General features: G+C 43.0%; 1 protein-coding gene across 8 annotated transcripts in view; it reads right to left on the reverse strand.

The window, feature by feature from the left end:
- Nucleotides 1-448: 448 nt before the first annotated feature.
- Nucleotides 449-24,011, reverse strand: part of LOC137335828 (paired box protein Pax-8-like) — a 47,759-nt gene continuing 24,196 nt past the window's right edge. For 7 of the 8 annotated variants that reach the window (XM_068001284.1, XM_068001282.1, XM_068001281.1 and 4 more), the window contains 6 exons: nt 22,065-22,193; nt 11,531-11,703; nt 9,760-9,883; nt 6,423-6,524; nt 2,749-2,835; nt 449-1,918 (listed from right to left, as the gene is read on the reverse strand). In XM_068001284.1, coding sequence (XP_067857385.1) covers nt 1,797-1,918; nt 2,749-2,835; nt 6,423-6,524; nt 9,760-9,883; nt 11,531-11,703; nt 22,065-22,193 — 737 coding nt within the window. In that variant the 3' untranslated portion in view covers nt 449-1,796. Of the gene's footprint in view, nt 1,938-2,748; nt 2,836-6,422; nt 6,525-9,759; nt 9,884-11,530; nt 11,704-22,064; nt 22,194-24,011 lie in introns of all 8 variants that reach the window. The other variant, XM_068001285.1, reaches the window with a different exon arrangement.

Consider the following 24,011-nt stretch of genomic DNA (forward strand, 5'->3'; position numbering starts at 1 on the left):
ATTCCTTAATACCCTTCATAAATTGAGGCTTAAGCATCTCTGTATCTTGGGCTATGCCGAGATTTTTCAAAGCTATCAGAACTCAACTCTTCATAATGTATAGTTTAACAGTTATTTCAACAACGAACTGCATTTTTTTGAGTTCCAAGCCTAGGAAATTGAAATATACAGAGGCCAAGGCGTTGATCTGGTCCTGCAGTTAATGAGAACGGCGAAAACTATGGAACCTGAATATTAACCTTGGAAAAATGATTGTCGGTGCAGCTCGAGTCCCGGCAGTGGCCGGCACTTGACCGTGAGTCTTGAGAATTCAGTGGTGCTTTACCCCCACCATCCCAGCCCAGTTTGTGCCATCAGTAAGGTGCACAGAGTTAGGGCTTTTCTTGCGAAAGATCATATGCTCTCAGACACTGGCAGCAGGAACACAACAAAATAAATCCTCAAGCAATTTTTACAGTCAACAAATTTTATTTCCAAGATTTGAAATCATGCTACACTGAATTAAAATATTTTTCTTTGATAGTTTCATAGTTTACATACGTACATAGCGAATGAAAAATCCCAGGCCTGTGTGGCTTAGGCAGGTCCTTCCAAAATGAGTGAACTGTTGTAAAACAAGATACAGAGAGATACTGGTATTGAATATGGGCTACTACAGGCCCTTCAAGACAATGAACTTTCAGTCTGTGGTAGCCAAGAGTTATATATTACACATTTCCTCGTGTATCCAAAATTAGTATCCACAATATATAAAGATGTAATTCCAGCATATGGTAACTGTGTTTCATGTCATCTGAAAATCAGGCTATTTAAATATCAAAGAATTAAACAGATTTATCTTAAATATGGCACACATAGGCAAACTAATTGTAATGCAATTTTTGATTTTTATTTTGTTCATCCTGATATTTTACTGCTATTTGAAAAGTCAAATACAAGCAAAATGAGTAACTCGTACTGAGCAGGAAAATCCACGGTCGAGCCCAACCACAGGGGCAGGTTCAAATACAAGCTGAATCTTCGAGATGAAGTTTAGAAATTCTTTCTTTTTGTTAGTGTCAGTGTCTCTAAACTATTCATATTTTCACTGTAAAGTCTTAAACAGTGTTGGATACACTGAGAAACTGCCTCTACCCGGCAAAGGCTTTTTTTGAAGAGACATTTGATTGGTTGAAGTGCCTGTTTCCTCGTCACGGTCTCCTGGTGAGTGGCAGGGATGATAATGATGCCTCTGTTTAAATATGTGGTACTCTGGATTTCTTGCTCTGTCTGTAATGAAGATTGCCAGTCTTTCGCTTTAGAAAGTGGGTAAGCTTTGTGTAATTTTCAGAAGTTCTTTTTCTCGTCTGCTGAAGCCATGCACTGTAACATTCAGTTACTGTTAATTGTGGCTCCTCGTTTAACTGGGGAAGGATTCCCCCTTCACATTATTGTTTCTTCAACTCAGCACACTCATAATTAAAGTCACGTAATGAGCCTATTAGAGCCTTGTATACACATTGTCTGTGGCCCATACTGAGTGTAATATGCAAAATCCATGTATAATTTACGATACTAATAGTGCATTTGCATTCCTTATTGTTCAAAAGCAATTTCTATCTAGCCATGGCCTATGGCTTTTTGTTCTTGTGAATTATCTGTAAATCCAGAACGGGAAAGAGAAGGCAATTCCCTGCTGAACTGATTGTGGGATCCTGTCTGGCATGTTATGGAAACATCCGGTGGTGAAATTATTGCCCGTCCTTCATATTTCATTCATAAATAGAGTTTTCCACATTCCTTTGTGCTCAAAACAATTAGACTGACAGAACATGAATCCCCAGGGCATCGCTCTGCATAGTTCCCTGGTTGCTGTGGAAACTAGAGGTGGTCGTAGGCAGCCGCAGCAGCGGGAGGTGCGCTGGTCCTTGGTGCGGAACTATAATAATAAGGGGAACCTGAAAGTTAACGGACAAGAAGAAAAGACGGTTGGAAGAACATAACAATGAAATAAAACAAAGGTCTTAACATCACTCAGATCTCGTGGCAAAGCTGAAGCTCTTTTAAGTAGCTTTTCGATGGTTAAACTCTCTAGACAATGAAAAATTCAGCATCCCTCAACTGATTTGAAGAGCTGGAACTCACTGGGCACTTTCCATCATCATTTCTGTAGCAAGGAAAAGCTATTATATCTATAAAGCTGCTTTTTTCCCCAAACACATTTCTCTCCTACATTGGGTTACACTTCCACAGGTCTCAGGAATTCTCCAGTACCTCACTTAGATGGCCATTTTTTATATGTGTACCTGGACGGTGAGTCACGGTAGGCTATTCAACAATGAGGGCCATCTTGGTGGAGCCCGATCCTGTTCTCGCCCAACATCCACATACATGTACTTTCGAGTAGATCCCATTGGATAGTGATCAGGAGTGGGAACCCAGGCTGATTTTCCCCTCCCTACTCCAAGGGCACCTATACTACCATCCCGGTTAGCTCAACATATAAAACTACTTTCATTTGATTCTCAGAATACTGCTGCAAGCACTGCTTATACACACTCCTCTCATTCTAGTTCAAGTCATCAGCTTGCAAGATTATCAGAAAAGTGCATGATTTGAAAGCCATAAAGGAAATGTCGTACTGAAAAGTCAAAGCAAAATCAGAAAAACAACAAGTGACAAAGACATGGAGTGATAGTAAAAGGAGACATAGTCAAACTACTAGTTATAGAAATCAAAATTTAACAGGTAAATTCCAATGATGCTTACTTATTAATCCAGAGTTGGTAAAGCGCCAGGCATCGTTATAAGACGTGTAGTGGGAGTGAGTGTAAGGGCTTCCTGAATATTCACTTCCTGGAATCAGAATAATAAATAACATTCTTTTAATTATCACAAGCACTGAGCAAAAAGTGGTTCAGTTTTGATTAATTACTGACCAATAGAATAACCCAGCCTGGGGGTGTTTTTTTGTCTCTTTCTGATGTTCAAACCGGCCATCACACTTCATGGCTGAGAGAAGCATATTGTGTTACCAAAGCAACGCATCAACAATCCAGGTCAGCAGGAACAAGGGGAACATCTTCTGCCCAGTACATGCATGTTTCATCTTGTCTCATTACAAAAATACTTAATCGCATCAAAACAAAAGTCAACAGGTCAGCAAAAGGCCTGTTAAATCATTAACTGCCTGTTGTGGAGTGGAAGCTCCGATTAATGACAATTATTGCTGGGAGTAGGAGGTAAGTGACTTTTGCATTAATGATCAATTTTAAACAGAATTTGTTTCTAATTTTTTTTGAAGCCTGAAACTCTCTTTAAAGTCATTCCTAGCCATTTCATTAAAGACATCGTAATTCTCTTTTTTTTATTTTGCCAGTATTTTCTCCTTGTCCCCTGAAGGTGCTAATTCTCATCGGGGTGGGTTCTATAGCATCAGCCACCCCACATTACTTCACCCAAGTGGACATTATTCATGTTTGAGCTTAGTCAGTAATCTTCAGCAGGATATTCAACCACACAGGAAGCTCAGAGCTGAGTGTTATCCTGAATGCACCCAAGACCTACATGACGTACTTACGAGCACAAGACAGTGCGCAACGATCAGGAGCAGGAACCCTGACTGATTGTTTTTCCCCCTTAGGGCACTGAGGTCATCTACAGGGCCCAACAGCTCCCCAGCTGAGAGCTAACTCAACACTAACTAAAGATTGAATGTGGGACCTCCTGGTCACTTTGGCTCAGTTCCACCCCAAGTACTGCCTTTATCTCTTGAGGAGCTTTTGCCCATTGTTAAAGGTAAGCACGTCTTTTGGATAATTAAGGGGTAAACTACACAGGGCTCGAAAGGTGGAATAGCATGTGCCTAAAATAGAGGCAATAAATGGTATCAAATCCATTTTATTCATCCCAATAAACAAAGTAGTCTTATTCCTACTGAGGAAATCTGAGCAGTCTTGGGATACCCATGGAATCTACTTTCTTGCCTATCTCGAATTAGATCATTCAACATTACCAGCACACCTCCTTAATGGTTTTTAGTCTATGCTAATCAAAGTAAAAGATGTCAATGCTGGAGTATGGACACGTTGTATTTCAGGCACTGTGTGATAATCAAGCACTCCTAGGTCAAAGAAAGAATGTGCAGTTGCATTTATATAGCACCTTTCACAACCTCAGGACATGCCAAAGTGCTTTACAGCCAATGAAGTACTTTTGAAGTGTAGACACTGGTTAATTTAGGGAAAATATGACAGCCTGCTCTTTTTCAAAATAATGCCATGGGATCTTTTATGTCCACCTGTGAGAGCAGACAGGGCCTCGGTTTAATGTCTCATCCAAAAAATGGCACCTCCGACAGTGCAGCCCTCCCTCGGTACTGCACTGAAGTGTCAGCCTAGATTTTGTGCTCAAGTCTCTGGAGTATGACTTGAATCCACAACCTTCTGACTCAGAGGTGAGAGTGCTACCAACTAAGCCACGGCAAACACCAGTAAGTCAGTCCAGTTAGATGCAGAGTAAGGCTCCCTCTACATTGCCCCATCATACATTCCCAGGTCAGGTACAGCACTGGTTAGATGCAAGGTAAAGCTCCCTCTACACTGTCCCATCAAACACTGACAGGTCAGGTACAGCACTGGTTAGATGCAGGGTAAAGCTCCCTCTACACTGTCCCATCAAACATTGCCAGGTCAGGTACAGGACGGGTTAAATACAGAGTAAAGCAGCAAATGCCAGCCTAAATCAGAGTTTGGATAAGTTCCAGGCTTAGGCTGATAAGTGGCAGGTAACATTCGTGCCATGTAGGTACCAGCTCATGTCCAACAGAATGCCCAGCCACCTCACCCAACCTTCTTAGCTAAGTCTTCCACCATCAACTTCTTGGGGATCATCACTGACCAGAGGTTTAACTAAACCAGCCACAGCAACAACATAGCTCAAAGAGTAGGGTTGAATCTGGGTATTCTGCGACATGCGGATCGTCTCCTAGCCCTCAAGGCTTCGCCATCACCTACAAAACTCAAGTCAGGAGTGTGTTGGAATACTCAATACTTTCTTGGATGGGTACAGCTGGAACAATATTCAAGAAGCTCAACACCATCCAGGACAGAACAGTTCGCTTGATTGGCAACACTGACATTGGACTCAATATCCACCACCAGTGCACTGTTGCTGCAGTATGTACTATCAACAGGAAGTACTGCAGCAACTCACCAAGGTGACTTCAACAGCAGCTCCCAGCGTGCAATCTCTACCATCAAGAAGGACAATAGCAGTAAAGTTCTTGGGAACACCATCACCTCCAAGTACCCTTCCAATCACACACCATTTTGACATGGACATATACTGCCATTCTTTCATTATCACTGGTTCAAAAATCCTAGAGTTCCCTGACTAACACCATGGTTGGAGCAACATCACAAGGACTGTAGCAGTTCAAAAAGGTGGCCTACCATTACCTTCTCAGGGTAACTAGGAATGGGCAATAATTGCGACCTTGCCATCATCTCCCACATCCTGAGAACAAATTAAAAAGCTGGAAGGTGTTTTTCCGGGAAGGGCAGGTGATGATAGTGGAGTTGGACATGGACAAAAGAAGGGGGCTAGCAAAGAAACCAGATTAAGGGTTGGAAATGTCATTGTCAGTTAATAGAAGCTTTGGAGGTGGCAAGGCTTCATGCAGTGATGAGGTATGGTGGTGGTCATGGCTATATAGGAGAGTTGATGTGTCGGGTGAGGATAGAAGAACTGAGAAGTGAGATGGGGGCATAGAATTTAGGTGTAGATTGATGGGTCACCTAGAATAGGTAGTTGCTCAGTACAAAGATTGAGTGAGGAAATTAGGGAGATTTCAGTGAGGAAATCACCAATGGGCTTCGAGGGTGGTAGGCAATAAGGACCTTAAAAAGGAGAGTTGGCAACGGGTGAGGGGGTTCAATGGGGAGAAAAAGCCAGAGGAATAAGGGGACAGTGAGGGCAAGACCTGGGGATGAGAGCGACTGCAGTCTGATTGGGGAATGTGGTGGAACATGTAGCCAGGTAGAGAGGAAAGAAGACACCAGTGGTGAACCAGGATTCAGAGCACTTTTAGGAGGAGGAAAGGGGAGAAAATTAGAGGGAGGAAGCAAAAAAACATTTAGCTTTAAGGTATGTGCAGAAAAGGAGTTTTGTAGTTAAATATTAGAAAAGAACATGAAGATTTGCCAATACAACAATAGTGACTGCACCTCAAACGTAATTCATTGGTTGTGAAGTGTTAAGGTGCTGTATAGATGCAAGTTCTTTCATTCTTTATTGTCACTGCTGCAGAAAACTCTCTGTGCAATCATTTACCTGGGTGCAGGATGCAGGCCTGGGCTACTGAGAACAAAAGTACTGAGGCCAGATGAATGTTCTGTTAATGACTGGACATAAGCCAAGGCAGAGTGCTACAGTTTGCTTACCAGACACCATTCCAGCGATGGCGGATGACGTGTAACTGCCCTGGCCATTTGCAGGAATGTGAGGTGGGTATCCTGGCAGTGTCGAGCTCACCATCTCACGCCCTAGAAAACATTGTAATTTAAAGTTCTGGTTTATTTGTTTAATCACTTCAACTCTACTGAATTGCATGTTTAAATATTTTTAAAATTTTGCTTTGTTTCCACCAATTTCCTCCCCTGAAGGCACTGCTTCTTAACTGGGTATAGTTCCATGAGTACTTGCTGGCCTCCGGGACCTTGTCTAAGTGACTATCCTTCATGGTGAGCTTAGATAGCGAATTATTCAACCATTGGGGCATCTCATCTATTTTATCCAATGTCGGCACACATGAACTTTCCAGCAGCGATCGCTGGATAGCGATCAGGAGCAGAAATCTTAAGCTGAGTTTTCCTTTCCAAGTCCAGGACACTGAAGCCAATTGCAGTGCCCTACCGTTACAGTGGCTGACATCAGTTAATTCAGCATGGACCGAGGATCAAACCTGAGATCTTGAACGGGGAACTATAGGGCTGCTGGAGCCCATGGAACCAGACACCAGCAAAGTCAACATCTATAGGGAGGCGAAAACTGACAGAGGCTGGTTGTAAATTGTACAAAACCCATGTAAGCCAGATATAACACCCCTTCATTGGCATAAGAACAGTCTGGTACAACACCCATTTTTCTGGCCATCTTGCAAATGGAAAATCCATGTGAATCACCCTCTCTACGAGAAGCACTCTAAAATTCATAGATGCTTTGTGACTCTTACAGATCTCTCACTGAGAGTGAGATTATTAATAAATATAACACACTCTTTGGTTCTTGTCGGCCCTTGAACCAAGCGTTAGAGAGAACCTCTGGAATATCTGACCAGAAAGTTGGTGAACTGATCTACAGTGTCCAACAGTGAAATTTACATTGGAGATGTCACATTCATTTCAAGTGTGTTAAATGTTTTGAGGCATTATTTTCCCCTTTTCTCCCCTCTTCTGAAGGTGATGACATGGGTTCTGGGCACCCCTCACCCAAGTGTTGTGCCATTAGGGACTTCAGAGCTAAACCCAATCCTGTCCTCACCCAACATTCACACACTTTACAGCAGGGGGTCACTGGATGACGATAAAGAGTGGGAACCCTACATGATTATCCCTTCCCTAAGCCAAGGGTGCTGAAGTCAATTGTAGCTGCTGCCCTGGCTGAGATTAGCTACCTAGAGTAAACTGAGGATTTTCAGATATTATAAGTTTTTAGGTGCAGTATCAGAACCATTTAAGGATACTTCTGAATTGTTAGAAGATGAATTAGTTTTACGTATTTCTAGATGATTTCTAGAATTCTGGTGTCATCAGTTTTGCTTGCTGGATTAACATAAAAGTCGTAGTAACAGCATCTGGAGATAGAGATATCTGAGGTAGCAGGTTATGAGGCACAGCCTCTCCCATGTTCCCCACAGAATAACAGTTTGTTGGATTGCATCGCCAATTCCCCATTTAGTCAAATACCAATATCCTCTGGCCTGTTGGGAAGTGCTGATCTGCCGACAACCAACTCAACAGCAACGTTTAGAAGAAGCCCGAGGTGAGTTATGATAGGAAGGAGAGTTACTTAAACAAATTGTGTTGTTGTACCTGGAAAAAAAAACAGCCTAGCTTGCAAACGATCCATGTACAGGTGGTTGACACGATAAAGTATTGAAATGGGACACTGGACTGCTCACAGACGCAGTTTTCTAAATGGGGTGCAGTTCAAGGAGCCTTGGGCCTGTCAGTGAGCCAGAGGCACAAATGATGGGGATGCTACCTTGGGGCTATTGCTTAATGCTCGCGGGCAATGAGCGATAGCCTGTCAATGCAGAAACGACAACAAAAAGAAAACAAATGAAAAATGATTCAATGGAAAATCAATAAAAATAACTCGGGGCCATTTTCAATTGCACCAAGTATGGATAATTTTTCAGACTGGGACAAAGTAGATAACAAACTAAACTGCAACTTTATTTGTTTTCCCTCAAATATAATTTGATTTCCAACTCCTATATATAATATTGTACATACTATATTATAATGTAATGTAACTTACTTACATTGTTTTGAAAATTTTTCGCACAACAAAGTGAGCAGCGTGATTGCTGGGGAATGGAACACTCTCCATTTCAGGCACCAGAGGTGTCAGCATCAAGCTCTCCCAGATCAGGTACAGCACGGGTTAGGTGCAGAGTAAAGCTCACTCAAAATTGCCCCATCAATCTTTCTCTGTCCCAATCTCATACTGCATCAGTATGACATTTTTCCATTTCCTGCACCAGCTATCTTATAGCCTCTCTGAGAGAGATTGCTAATTTAGTGCTGAAGCAGGGACAGTTTTGAGCTGCACTAAGAACTGGATTCAGACTAACAGAGAAAGACTTGCATCCCACCAGTCTGGTTGGTTTGAACCCAGATCTCCGAGGTGAAAGGAATAATATACTTTTATAATAATAACAGTTAAAGTTTTTAGTGTCACCAGAATTTTCCAGTCCCATTCTTCCAGAGACACCAGTGGAATTTGTTAAGAGAGAGTCCTCAGTCTTTTCTGAATGATGGTTTCATGGTAATAGAGATGAATATTGCCCATACTCCCTATCAAAAATGAAACAACTCTATAATGACTGTGCTATGTAAATACTAGCACAGGGACAAGGCACAGTGTTTAAATAAAAGCACACATGCACAAAGTATTTTAACTCCTTTTAAAATTATGTTCCTCCATTTTTGTGACTGAGAGTGCTGGCCAATGGTAACTTTCTCTGAGAGAATTACTAATGCTGATTATTGAGATATATCATTAGTGACTCTTCCTTTGCGTCTTCCTTCCTCCCTCCTATGCCCTCCACCTAGCACCTCTCATATTAGCCCTGGTGAGATGAAGAATTCACTAGAGGGGCGACAAGTATTGAAAGTGTAATCCACAACCTTCCAACTTCACCTATTAGTGATCCAACATCTTTGTTTCACTGTCAGCTTCTCATCTTTATATAGCCATAGGGAATCTAAATGAAACCTTAATTTGTCATCAACAATCTCTTGTGTAGATATTTAAGAAAATCCCAGTGCAATCTGACTTTAAAAGGAGTGGAAAGACAGTCTAAAATGAAAACCCTGTACTTATTGCACTGTGTAGAGTACAGAATATACTGCAATTTAATTATTAAGTGTTCAATTCTCTACCAATCACAATGATGTCTCAGCTCCCGTTCAGCACACTCTCATTTCCATATTTTTTCCATTCCAATTGTTTGCCCATTACATCACAGAGCTCTTTACAAAAAGTACTCACCAGTCACCACTGAGTATGCCTGTGATCCAGAGATATTCCTGCCAATTGGAGTGCCGGAAGAGGACAAGCTTGGCTTCCCTTCATCCATTCCATTGTTTAAGGATGAAAGTGGATACAGAGGGGTCTGTAACATGAATAATACAACAAGATTGTGGTTTAAGATGCTTGCAACCGAGGGTGACCATGGGCTGATAGCTGCATTGTACCTGTGTTATAAACTCAGATCACTACCTTGATGTGTTTGAACTTGCCTGCTCTCAATGGCAGAGCTTTACCAGCTATTGGTGGGGCCCCCTTGCTGGGTGGGACTGTGTTGATGGCAATGAGCCAACCACTCCATCCTGGGAGAATTAGAAACTGGCAAAGCTGCTCTCAGGCATCAGAAGAACTGCATCAGTCACAGAGAGGCAGAAGAAATCTTACGAACATGAAAAGACCATTAGACCCAACAAGCCCATCCCTTTTTCAAAGATCAACCCCACCTCCATCCCTTCTCACACATCCCTCAATCCCAATCCAACATAATGGTCATCAGCAGTGACAGTGCAGAGATCTGTGCCCCCAGCCTTTGCAAACTCCTTGTACAACTGGCAATAAGTGATATCCTAGTGCTTAGATTCCACTGGGAACCTTTTGAAATTGATCCTAGTTACTGATACTAAGTAAGGGATAGGGCGGGAAAGTGGAGTGAAGGTAGCAGATCAGCCATGATCTTACTGAATGGCAGAGCAGGCTCGAGGGACCGTATGGCCTACTCCTGCTCTTATTTCTTATGTTCCTATGTTCTTATGTATTTTCCAGTATTACTGGCTGTTTGTTTATAATATGCTCTTGTCTAAAGGATAAGCAAGGAGATTCCCAGCCTGCTTCTCCACTGCTTCAAGCAGTAGGAAGCTGGTTCACCTGAGATGGTCTCCATCTTCGTTTACTGAAATCCCTGGCTCCACTTAAAGCAGACAGTTTCTCCTTGTACTGGGGCTAGTGATCACAATACAAATGATGGACAGAGTCATTGGCAGCCCCATTAGTCCAGCCGATGGAAAAAAAGGTCTCTCTTTAAATGTGGCGTTTAAGGAAATTCTTTTCGGCAATATTATCATCTTATGTCCCTCCTGTATTTTCTTCCTGTTTTGGTCTTACCAGGGACACAGTTTGTGTGACTGAGGGACAGGTTGAGGGAGTATCTGCTCCAAGGCCTCTGCCTGTGTGTGACAGGGAGATGGTAGTTACTCTCTCTCTGCCTCACATTGGGCTCCATTGACACCTTCCCCCATCAGCTGCCAAGACCCTGTTTATATTAGGACAGCAAAGTTCCTTCTTTGACACACTCTAAGATGCCATGTAGCAATAACTCACAGGGTATCTTTTTACATTTATCTGCTCATTATAATTCACTTATTTTGTTTTAAAAATCAGAGTACTGTCTGTAGACTTAGTCAATTCAAAGCAACAGGTGTCAGGTGTACACAGAGGTCTCATGGCCTTCGTTGAAATATTTTTGCTGAATAATTCAAAACAGTGCTCCATGAGGGAAAAGAATGGACAAGCATTAATCAACTAAAGCAGAGTTTACCAATTTGTTCTGATAAATGCTGTTTTCCAAAGCGTGTAGGTGTCAAGTGACTAGAATGGTGGCCAGCCAATTCAGCTGAGTTCACACAGGACATACATCCTGGTGTAATAAACTTCAACACAATGGCATCTCTTGAATTTCAATAAGTAACCATTACTTCGGAGACTGTGCCAGGGCTGCTGGCTGCTCTTCACTCACCTGCTCTCCTTTGTTGTGGTTGGCAGTTGCAAAGACCTCAGCATAGTGCTGCCGTTCAAAGGCGCAGTCCAGGGCCTCGAGCTGCTGGGCAAAGGCCTCAGTGCGGAGCTGCTTCCGGGGGCCTCCGCCGCTGCTCTGGGAGTCGACACTGATCACACAATTGTCCTGCTCGCCTGCAAAAGAAAAAAATCCTTGCATTTGTCAACACTATTTGCATTTACCGTTGCTGCTTATATAGCAACAAAACAACTAAAAAAAAAATCCAGTGAACTCTGAACCTCCTTCAACTTGCCTCACTTATTAATCCTAAAATCCAAATATGCTATTCTATGTGCTCTTTGTCATCTCTGCAGTCTGCGTTGAAATCAAAATTCCTCATCCAGTCTCCTACAGTATTGTCATTGAGCTTATCTACTGTATCCATATCAATACACCACATCAAAAAAAGCTCACACTAAAACCAATACATTTTAAAGTTGTGCCAGTGTACTTCTTCTGCAGTGCTCTTAATTCATTGCCTCGTACTGCTCCAAGTGACAGACCTGTAACCATCAGTATTTCTCCCCAGTGCTGTACAGCTCAAAATGCTGTTTCCAGCAACAGCCCAAGTTTGGAAGGACACAATCTTGCTAATGTTTTTAGAATTCAAGTGTGAAAATTTCCTAAAATCCCATTGTCCTACTCTAACTGATTCTTTTCACTTACTTAAATTCCATGATGTGGCGATGCCGGTGATGGACTGGGGTTGACAATTGTAAACAATTTTACAACACCAAGTTATAGTCCAACAATTTTATTTGAAATTCACAAGCTTTCGGAGGCTTCCTCCTTCCTCAGGTGAATGTGGAAATGAAATCCTCGAACCCTTCGCATTTATAAATCACAGAACAATACCTGGTGATTACAGATAGTCTTTCCAACTGCCCGTTGCCAAGGCAATCACAAAGTGCAGACAGAGAGGTGTTACCTACAAGGCCACCGAATATACAAACAACCAAAAAAAAACAGAGAGAGAGAGGCAGAAACATAGAAACATCCGGAAGGAAGAGAAAGACAGCAAATGACCCGTTATATTAAAAACAGATAACATTTGTTCGCTGGTGGGGTTACGTGTAGCGTGACATGAACCCAAGATCCTGGTTGAGGCCGTCCTCATGGGTGCGGAACTTGGCTATCAATTTCTGCTCGACGATTTTGCGTTGTCGTGTGTCTCGAAGGCCGCCTTGGAGTACGCTTACTGTTCTGTGATTTATAAATGCGAAAGGTTCGAGGATTTCATTTCCACATTCACCTGAGGAAGGAGGAAGCCTCCGAAAGCTTGTGAATTTCAAATAAAATTGTTGGACTATAACTTGGTGTTGTAAAATTGTTTAAATTCCATGGGCTGTGATCCCGGTTGTTGCTTTGCGATCGTGCCTGCCAGTGCTCTCCAAACCTGCCCCGGCGGAATTTGCAGGATCAGTAGGAAGGCACTTCATTTGCCAGCAGGCAGCAGTGCCACTTGGTGTGATTATTTGGCATCCACCTATCCCATATGCCCAGAAGCTGGATCAACAATCCGACCTTCGGGAGGGGGATTGCCCAGACTCCCTGCTCAAAGCTCCAATTGGCCCCTGAATAAGGGGGCCAAGCGAGGAATGATTTTTTAAAATAAGAACATAATAGGAGCAGGAGTAGGCCATACAGCCCCTTGAGCCTCTTCCACCATTCAATGGCTGATCTTCGACCTCAACTTCACTTTCCCGCCCGATCCCCAGATCCTTTGATTCCCTTAGAGTCCAAAAATCTATCGATCTCAGTCTTGAATATATTCAATGACTGAGCACCCACAGCCCTCTGGGATAGAGAATTCCAAAGATTCACAACCCTCTGAGTGAAGAAATTCCTTCTCATCTCAGTCCTAAATGGCCGACCTCTTATCCTGAGACTATGCCCCCCAGTTCTAGACTTTCCAGCCAGGGGAAACAGCCTCTCAGCATTTACCCTGTCAAGCCCTCTCAGAATCTTATATGTTTCAATGAGATCACCTTTCATTCTTCCAAACTCCAGAGAGTATAGGCCCATTCCACTCAGTCTCTCCTCATAGGACAACCCTCTCATCCCAGGAATCAATCTAGTGAACCTTCATTGCACCGCCTCTAAGGCAAGTATATCCTTCCTTAGGTAAGGAGACCAAAACTGTACACAGTACTCCAGGTGTAGTCTCACCAATGCCTTGTACAATTGCAGCAAGACTTCCTTACTCTTGTACGCCAACCCCCTTGCAATAAAGGCCAACATACCATTTGCTTTCCTAATTGCTTGCTGTACCTGAATGTTAACTTTTGATGTTTCGTGTACAAGGACAATCAAATCTCTCTGAACACCAACATTTAATGCCCTCTTCAGGGATTCAAACCCCTTGCAACATTTGGATCCCACCAATGGGACCCATGTGTGGCCTTGCCACTGAAACGCAAATCTCGAATGAGGCTCAGTAGCAGGAATTCCTGGCTTTGAAAGTCCCTGTCCCAGGCCCTGACTCTGCCCTCGCATCAGTTGCCTTGTAAAAGGCAGACAGAAGTTCCGCCCCTTACAAGCCAATGTAGAGATTGGCAGAAACGAGAATGAGAATTTTAAATTTGAAGCATTGGAGCACAGGGAGCCAATGTTGGTAATCGAGCACAAGGATGATGGGTGAGTGGGACTTGGTGCGGGAGTTTGGGATGAGCTGAAATTTATGGAGTGTGAAGGATGGGATGCTGGCCAAGAGAACATTAGAATAGTTGGGGTGGATTTTGACTTTGTGCAATAGTGTTTAAATTGGGTGAAGTCAATGGAAATAAAAATGGGGACAGATGTGAAAGAGGCTGCTGGCTCATTATCGCTCGTCCTACGCGATCGCACAAAGTCAAGATCTACCTCATTGAGACTGGAGGCGACAGACATGGATGAGAGTTTCAGCATCAGATGGGTGGAGTCGGGCGATGTTACGGAAGTGGAAGTAGGTGGTTTTGGTGATGGAGAAGATATGGGCCCGGAAGCTCTGCTTGGGGTCAAATAGGTCACCGAGGATGTGAACAGTCAGGTTGAACCCGAGACAGTGGCCAGGGAGGGGGATGGAGTCGGTGGCGAGGGCACAGATATTATGACGGGAGTCAAAGACAATGGTTTCAGTCTTCCCAATGTTCAATTGGAAGAAATACGGCTCATCCAGGACTGAAACTGGACAAGCAGTCTGACAACACAGAGGCAGTGGAGGGGTCAGGAGAGGCGGTGGAGAGGTAGAGCTGGGTGTAGTCAGCGTACATGTAGAACCTGACCCCATGTGGTGGGCCCTCCACTCCGCTAGATTACCGTCCTAGTAATGAAAACAAAAATCTATCCATGGTGTTTTAAAACAGCTAAAGTTAAAATGGAAACTTACCTCCTTCACTAGATTTCAAAATGGAGGATAAGAACTAAACCAGGCTGATTGGTCTGGAAATTAGTCAGGATACAGGGGTTGTGTTCTAGTTGCAAAATGAATCATTCATTGTCAAGATGTTAGCAGGTATTTGAAACTGAGACGATGGTATTGGATTATTTATTGAATCTATGATCGTGGGTGATTGGCAGCAACGTCTTTCAAGGCCCTTAAAACTGTATAAAAATTGTTGTTTTCTCCTGTATTGTTTAGTTCTGGCAAAAGTGAACTGGAAATTCACCTCATCCACAACAACAACAACTTGCATTTATATCGCACCTTTAATGTAGTAAAATGTTCCAAGGCACTTCACAGGAGCGTTATCAAACAAAAATTAACACCAAGCCAAAGAAGGAGTCATTAGGACAGGTGACCAAAAGCTTGATCAAAAAAGTTGGTTTTAAGGAGCATCTTAAAAACAGGAGAGAGAGGTAGAAAGGCAGAGAGATTTAGGAAGGGAATTCCAGAGTTTAGGGCCAAGACAGCTGAAGGCACGACCGCCAATGGTGGGGTGATGGAAATCGGGGATGCACAAGTGGCCAGAATTGCATACAGAACAGTGCATGGTGAAAGTCTATGAAAGCTGTATCCAAAAGTCCTGATGCTTATCAGACTTGGCATGGGTATATTAACCCCTGGTGAACTGATTCTAATTTTATTGTTTTTAAGTTGTGCTATTGGGTAGAACTGAAAAATAAGAAGGGAGAGATCACTTTGAAAGGATTGTACTACAGACCCCCAAATAGTCAACGGGAAATTGAGGAGCAAATATGTAAGGAGATTACAGACAGCTGCAAGAAAAATAGGGTGGTAATAGTAGGGGACTTTAACTTTCCCAACATTGACTGGGACAGCCATAGCATTAGGGGCTTGGTTGGAGAGAAATTTGTTGAGTGTATTCAGGAGGAATTTCTCATTCAGTATGTGGATGGCCCGACTAGAGAGGGGGCAAAACTTGACCTCCTCTTGGGAAATAAGGAAGGGCAGGTGACAGAAGTGTTAGTGAGGGATCACTTTGGGACCAGTGATCATAATTCCATTAGTTTTAAGATAGCTATGGAGAATGATAGGTCTGGCCCAAAAGTTAAAATTCTAAATTGGGGAAAGGCCAATTTTGATGGTATCAGACAGGAACTTTCAGAAGTTGATTGGGAGAGTCTGTTGGCAGGCAAAGGGACGTCTGGTAAGTGGGAGGCTTTCAAAAGTGTGTTAACCAGGGTTCAGGGTAAGCACATTCCTTATAAAGTGAAGGGCAAGGCTGGTAGAAGTAGGGAACCTTGGATGACTCGGGAGATTGAGGCCCTCGTCAAAAAGAAGAAGGAGGCATATGACATGCATAGACAGCTGGGATCAAGTGGATCCCTTGAAGAGTATAGAGATTGCCGGAGTAGAGTTAAGAGAGAAATCAGGAGGGCAAAAAGGGGACATGAGATTGCTTTGGCAGATAAGGCAAAGGAGAATCCAAAGAGCTTCTACAAATACGTAAAGGGCAAAAGAGTACCTAGGGAGAGAGTAGGGCCTCTTAAGGATCAACAAGGTCATCTATGTGCGGAACCACAAGCGATGGGTGAGATCCTAAATGAATATTTCACATCGGTATTTACGGTTGAGAAAGGCATGGATGTTAGGGAACTTGGGGAAATAAATAGTGATGTCTTGAGGAGTGTACATATTACAGAGAGGGAGGTGCTGGAAGTCTTAACGCGCATCAAGGTAGATAAATCTCCGGGACCTGATGAAATGTATCCCAGGACGTTATGGGAGGGTAGGGAGGAAATTGCGGGTCCCCTAGCAGAGATATTTGAATCATCGACAGCTACAGGTGAGGTGCCTGAAGATTGGAGGGTAGCAAATGTTGTGCCTTTGTTTAAGAAGGGCGGCAGGGAAAAGCCTGGGAACTACAGACCGGTGAGCCTGACATCTGTAGTGGGTAAGTTGTTAGAGGGTATTCTGAGAGACAGGATCTACAGGCATTTGGAGAGGCAGGGACTGATTAGGAACAGTCAGCATGGTTTTGTGAGAGGAAAATCATGTCTCACGAATTTGATTGAGTTTTTTGAAGGGGTAACCAAGAAGATAGATGAGGGCTGTGCAGTAGACGTGGTCTACATGGACTTTAGCAAAGCCTTTGACAAGGTACCGCATGGTAGGTTGTTACATAAGGTTAAATCTCACGGGATCCAAGGTGAGGTAGCCAATTGGATACAAAATTGGATTGACGACAGAAGACAGAGGGTGGTTGTAGAGGGTTGTTTTTCAAACTGGAGGCCTGTGACCAGCGGTGTGCCTCAGGGGTCGGTGCTGGGTCCGCTGTTATTTGTGATTTATATTAATGATTTGGATGAGAATTTAGGAGGCATGGTTAGTAAGTTTGCAGATGACACCAAGATTGGTGGCATTGTGGACAGTGAAGAAGGTTATCTAGGATTGCAACGGGATCTTGATAAATTGGGCCAGTGGGCCGATGAATGGCAGATGGAGTTTAATTTAGATAAATGTGAGGTGATGCATTTTGGGAGATTGAATCGGGCCAGGACCTACTCCGTTAATGGTAGGGCGTTGGGGAGAGTTATAGAACAAAGAGATCTAGGAGTACAGATTCATAGCTCCTTGAAAGTGGAGTCACAGGTGGATAGGGTGGTGAAGAAGGCATTCAGCATGCTTGGTTTCATTGGTCAGAACATTGAATACAGGAGTTGGGATGTCTTGTTGAAGTTGTACAAGACATTAGTAAGGCCACACTTGGAATACTGTGTACAGTTCTGGTCACCCTATTATAGAAAGGATATTATTAAACTAGAAAGAGTGCAGAAAAGATTTACTAGGATGCTACCGGGACTTGATGGTTTGACTTATAGGGAGAGGTTGGATAGACTGAGACTTTTTTCCCTGGAGAGTAGGAGGTTTAGGGGTGATCTTATAGAAGTCTATAAAATAATGAGGGGCGTAGATAAGGTAGATAGTCAAAATCTTTTCCCAAAGGTAGGGGAGTCTATAACGAAGGGGCATAGATTTAAGGTGAGAGGGGAGAGATACAAAAGGGTCCAGAGGGGCAATTTTTTCACTCAAAGGGTGGTGAGTGTCTGGAACGAGCTGCCAGAGGCAGTAGTAGAGGCGGGTACAATTTTGTCTTTTAAGAAGTATTTGGACAGTTACATGGGTAAGATGGGTATAGAGGGATATGGGCCAAGTGCAGGCAATTGGGACTAGCTTAGTGGTATAAACTGGGCGACATGGACATGTTGGGCCGAAGGGCCTGTTTCCATGTTGTAAACTTCTATGATTCTATGATTCTATTGCAGTACCTTGCTGTGTCATTTGGATTCTGTTTATTATTTGGTACAGCCACACCTGGAGTAATGAATACAGTTCTGGTCACTGTACTACAGCAAGGATTTCCAAGCAGTGCAGAAAAGGGCAACCAAACTAATACCTAGTTTAAGGCCTCTGAGCTATGATGAGAGATTTAAAAGTCTGGGATTGTTTACTCTGGAAAAGACTCTTAAGGCAACAGATAAATTGAACCAAAAAAGATGTTCAAAACAACCACAAACTCAGGGAATACAAACTGAAATTTAGAAGAGGGAAAATATGCACAGGCAGTTTAGATTTAAATACTTTACACAGAGGGTAATGAAATTGTGGAATGGTCTACTCCAGCAGGTAGATAGTGTGGAACATAGGAACAGGAGTAGACCAGTCAGCCCCTCGTGCCTGCTCCGCCATTCGATAAGATCATGGCTGATCTGTGATCAGGCTCCATATACCTGCCTTTGGCCCATATCCCCTAATACCTGTGGTTGTCAAAAAGCTATCTATCTCACATTTAAATTTAGCAATTGAGCTAGTATCAATTGCCGTTTGCGGAAGAGAGTTCCAAACTTCTACCACCCTTTGTGTGTAGAAATGTTTTCTAATCTCGTTCCTGAAAGGCCTGGCTCTAATTTTTAGACTGTGCCCCCTACTCCTAGAATCCCCAACCAGCGGAAATAGTTTCTTTCTATCCACCCTATCTGTTCCCCTTAATATCTTATAAACTTTAATCAGATCACCCCTTAACCTTCGAAACTCTGGAGAATACAACCCCAATGTGTGTATTCTCTCCTTGTAACCCGTGGAAAAACTTAAGGGTGGATTGGATAGATGTTTCAGAGAGCGAGTGAATGAAAAGTATTGTTTTTTGGGACTGGCCTGATGGACTGCAGAATCATCAGCTCCGATACTTTCGTATGTTCTTATATAACCCATAAATAAATCTAAGTTTTAGCCTGTTTTAGCTGTGGTCTGATGGCATGGTATTTTCCACCATTCAGAAGAGACAGGAGAAAGCGGTGGGCAGTGGAAAGCAGTGAGACGTATACTGCAATTAGGGGTTAATTGTTCAAGCTGGGCATACTAACCCATACATGACACATGTAAGGACGTAGTTTTCATGCAATGTTTACGTATGCAAACCGTCCTTGAGCTGTGAATACAATACAAAAGTGTTGGGGGAAAAGCCTGAACAGTTACAAGCTTTCCTTCTCTTTTACTCTTCAGTCGTAATGGTGGGCTTTGGTCTTTCAAACTGGTTTCTTACTTTTCATTCATAAACTATCAGCTAAAAACTACTTTCTGGAACTCTAATACTGAATGTCACAATGTAGAGTTATTGACGTGGACATTTATTAGTGTTCTCAGAATAAAGTTGCAGGACATTGGGGGTAACACTAAAAACTTAGGCTGGGTTCGCAAGAGAAAGGAAGCTCTTTCCTTATTTGAATTATAAGTGTTATTTGTAATTCTGAGTCAGAACCACTGATTTTGTTGACTCAAAGGATTAGGTCAGTTAAATCAAACATGTTTCAAGAACCTAGCAAACTTGCAGCTTAACCATCAGTCTGCTAATTCCCCTTGAATCATCGATCGTCACCGTAACTAAAAAATGAAGACAGGCTCTGACTCTGCCCTTTGCTGATTTAATATGATTGCACTCTGCACCATGCTACTGATGACATCTTAATCACAGGCTGCATTAAAGGGGCTGCACTTAGATGTTTCCCTGTTAGGTCAGTTGGTAAATGTGCCTCTTGGTGTAGTGCTAAGCCATACAATCTAGGCAGGCCTCAGCTTTGATCCCTTATCTGTGCTGTATTGGCTGATCTTAGCCAGGCTGACTGCATAGGCACTACAGTTGGCCTCAGCAACTATAAACTACAGAGGGGAAAAAACATCCAGGATTCCTGCACTCGAGCACCCACAGAACTGTACCATAGCAAGGAGTCAACATTTTCAGGAGAGATGGGGAGTTAATTGAGAAGGGAAATAAATGTGAACATCTGAATTTTAAAAAATCAATCGAAACTGACTCACCGGGTGGAAAATTAAACACTGAACTACCCTCACTACGAATAGGAATTACAGCTGAATTCACACTGAGAGAAGTAGAGAGTTGGTGCAGCATCTACAGGACTCGTACGTAGTCCAAATTAGACCGGGCTGTTCCTGGCTACTTCAAGTCCATTTCTGATGTTGGAGATGGTTCGAGGAGCATTACTGATCACAAATGGTGCTGCAGATGAGATTGGGTTATGGATGGGAAATGATTTCCATGTAGCTCAAATCTAATGGGAGGTTTATTAAGAAACCAAGGTGGAGGCCCAAGGCCCAGAGTACAAGACACCACCAAGGATGAAAAGATTGAGTAGAATGGGCTTATACTCTCTGGAGTTTAGAAGAATGAAAGGTGATCTCATTGAAACATATAAGATTCTTGACAGGGTAGATGCTGACAGGCTGTTTCCCCTGGCTGGAGTTTCTAGAACTAGGGGGCATAGTCTCAGGATAAGGGGTCGGCCATTTAGGAGTGAGATGAGGAGGAATTTCTTCACTCAGAGGGTTGTGAATCTTTGGAATTCTCTACCCCAGAGGGCTGTGGACGCTCACTCGTTGAGTATATTCAAGGCTGAGATCGATAGATTTTTGGACTCTAGGGGAATCAAAGGATCTGGGGATCGGGCGGGAAAGTGGAGTTGAGGTCGAAGATCAGCCATGATCTTACTGAATGGTGGAGCAGGCTCGAGGGGCCGTACGGCCTACTCCTGCTCCTATTTCTTATGGTTCTTATGTTCTAAGAGTAAGAGACAAGAGATAAATTAGGAAATGGTGATCAGGTTTTAAAAGCCTGTACATTGTTAGGAGGAAAGGAATAATGAGGGAATTAAAGTGTTCCACAGTATGGAGCCCTAGGTATTAATCATGGCCTGATGAAAATTCTTAAAAACCTTTAATATCTAATGTCTCCACATCATGGGACACGGAAGGAACTGGAGAAATGGACTTAGAAAATTTAAAAACTAAAAAAACCCAAAACACTGCAGATGCTGGAAATTTAAAATATAAAAAGAAAATGCTAGAAATACAGGTCACACACCGTGACCTGCTGCGTGCTTCCAGCATTTTCTGTTTTGAAAACTGGACCTTGAGTGTCCAGTTTCCATTTTAGAAGTTTCTTGGCAGCCCACTCAAAAACCAAACTGTCTGGTCCAGTTTTTGAAAACTGCATTAGGGTTAGGTCCAGTTTTCAAAACAGAAAATGCTGGAAGCACGCAGCAGGTCACGGTGTGTGACCTGTATTTCTAGCATTTTCTTTTTATGTTTTAAATTTCCAGCATCTGCAGTGTTTTGGGTTTTTTTAGTTTTTAAATTTTCTAAGTCCATTTCTCCTGTTCCTTCCGTGTCCCATGATGTGGAGATATTAGATATTATAGGTTTTTAAGAATTTTCATCAGGCCATGAACGCATCCCCCTCCCCACCCTGCTCCTGTTCTGCTCGAGGTCCAGGTCTGATTTGAGAAATGGTGGCAACCCTATTCACGACCGTCTGGGACAAGATTTCAAAGTCCCACCTCATCCTGTTATTATTTACGAACTTTTGTAGCATCACATCACTCCAAGAGGAAAAGCACCATATTAGCAGCATGATTTTTACAAGCAGCTTTAAAATAGACTGGTGTACAGAACAGCGGCAGTTAGTGATGAGACTGACGACTAACAGTGAAATGAGTACTGCGTTTGTGTTTCACTTGAGCCCCAGTCTGGTTTCCTTACTTTCAGCCAGTTTCCTCTTGGTTTCATTGCTGGACTGTACGATCCCAAGAAGACCATTAATGGAATAGGATGAGCCCAGGGAATCACTGGGTGGAGGAGATTCAGGCGGTGTAACTGTCGAGTTGGGGACTGGAGGAAAAGAGCAACAGAGTTAAAGATTAAAATTATACTTTCTTCACAATCACCCAAGGGGCCATCCTTCATTTGTGAATATTGAATATGGACGGGCTGTTCAACTGTGGCAGGCCTTATGGCTATGCCTAATCCTGTCCGCACCTGATTTTCTCACAGTCTAAGTTATCTCAAGAGGTCATTGGATACGGATCAGAATGGGAGCTAATTTTTTGCCTTCCTATTCCAGGGGCACTGACACCAATTGTAGTGCACTCATCATCTCCTTGACTGAAATTAGCTAACTCAGCGCAGACTGCGGATCGGTCTGCAAGGCTCACTATCACACATGGTGATGCATTCACCCTGTTCCTTTGTGCCTTCGTCTCCCTCAGTCCACAGTTGCTAGTTGTAATTTGGTGTAAAGTAACCTCGGTGCCATCAAAATGGAAGGATATTATTCACTGCCAGCACAATCTGCTTACCCCATTCAGTTGACAATGCCTTCCACAACTTTCCCATTAACCCATTTCAGAAGAACCACCAGAAACAAGAGCAGTCGGAGTCACTGATACCAACTGTCCTTGACCAATACCAATCAGTAAGGTTTATTATTGATATGCTCGGGAAGATGCCAGCAACGTCCTTTCATGCTTGCTGACTTTATTGGCAACCTTGCCAATCCTACATTATTTTAGCTTTCAATATTTTGGACCCACTTTTTTGTTATTTTTTTATTCCTCCCCCCCAATAGAGAGATAGATGCCAGCTCCCTTACCTCTCCCTATTATGTTCTCTCACTAATTGCCAAAATGTGTGGGAGGGTCGGTCTGGGTAACAGGAATACTTCTTGCTTGCTCGTTCGCTGTGGCAAACACCTGGCCTCTATTTGCCTGCCAGCCAGCCAGCCAAGATCTTGAACTGGAGCCATGGGGGAATTGTAGACAGTGCAATAAGGTTCATTTATATACACCAGAATGAGCGAATGCTACACTGCTCCAACTTCTTAGATTTCAGCAAGGCTCAGTACTACTTATAAACGGTTAATTCTAACTGCTAGAGCTCAATCACTATAAGAGAATAATCTATTTAGCTACTAGACAATACAAAATGATCCCAGAACACAGCAATTTCTATTCCATGTAGTATACAATTATACAAGCATGGATTGGCCTCTTCAGCTCTGTGGTGTGACACATTTGTGAACCAACCCACAGCACAACTAGACTCCTTCCAATTCTTACTTAGCTGGGACTTTCTGCTGTAAGAAACATCGGGTGTATGATATATTGGCCTTGGAGGGGATGCAGTGCAGATTCACCAGAATGATACTGGGGCTAAAGAGGTACAATTATGAGGACAGGTTGCAAAGACTAGTCTTGTATTCCCTTGAGTATATCAGATTGAGAGGTGATCTGACTAAAGTATTTAAGATGATTGAGGGAGTTGATAGGATAGATAGAGGGAAACTATTTCCTCTGGTGGGGGAGTCCAGAACAAGGGGGCATAACCTTAAAACTAGAGCTCGGCCATTCAGGGGTGATGTCAGGAAGCACTTCTTCCCACAAAGGGGAGTGAAATCTGGAACTCTCTCCCCCAAAAAGCTGTGGATGCTGAGGGACAATTGAAAATTTCAAAACTGAGACGGATAGATTTTTAATTGGTATTATGGGTTACGGAAGCAAGATATAGGTCAGGTTGAATGGCGGAACAGGTTCGAGGGGCTGAATGGCCTACTCCTGTTGCTATGTTCCTAATATGTGCAGGTATACTCTAGTGCCATGCAAACAATGGGAATATGTCATTCAATGTATTTTTCATCATTTGTGCCCCAGC

The sequence above is a fragment of the Heptranchias perlo genome, chromosome 20 (genome assembly GCF_035084215.1).
Source record: "Heptranchias perlo isolate sHepPer1 chromosome 20, sHepPer1.hap1, whole genome shotgun sequence".
In the NCBI taxonomy this organism is placed as follows: domain Eukaryota; kingdom Metazoa; phylum Chordata; class Chondrichthyes; order Hexanchiformes; family Hexanchidae; genus Heptranchias; species Heptranchias perlo.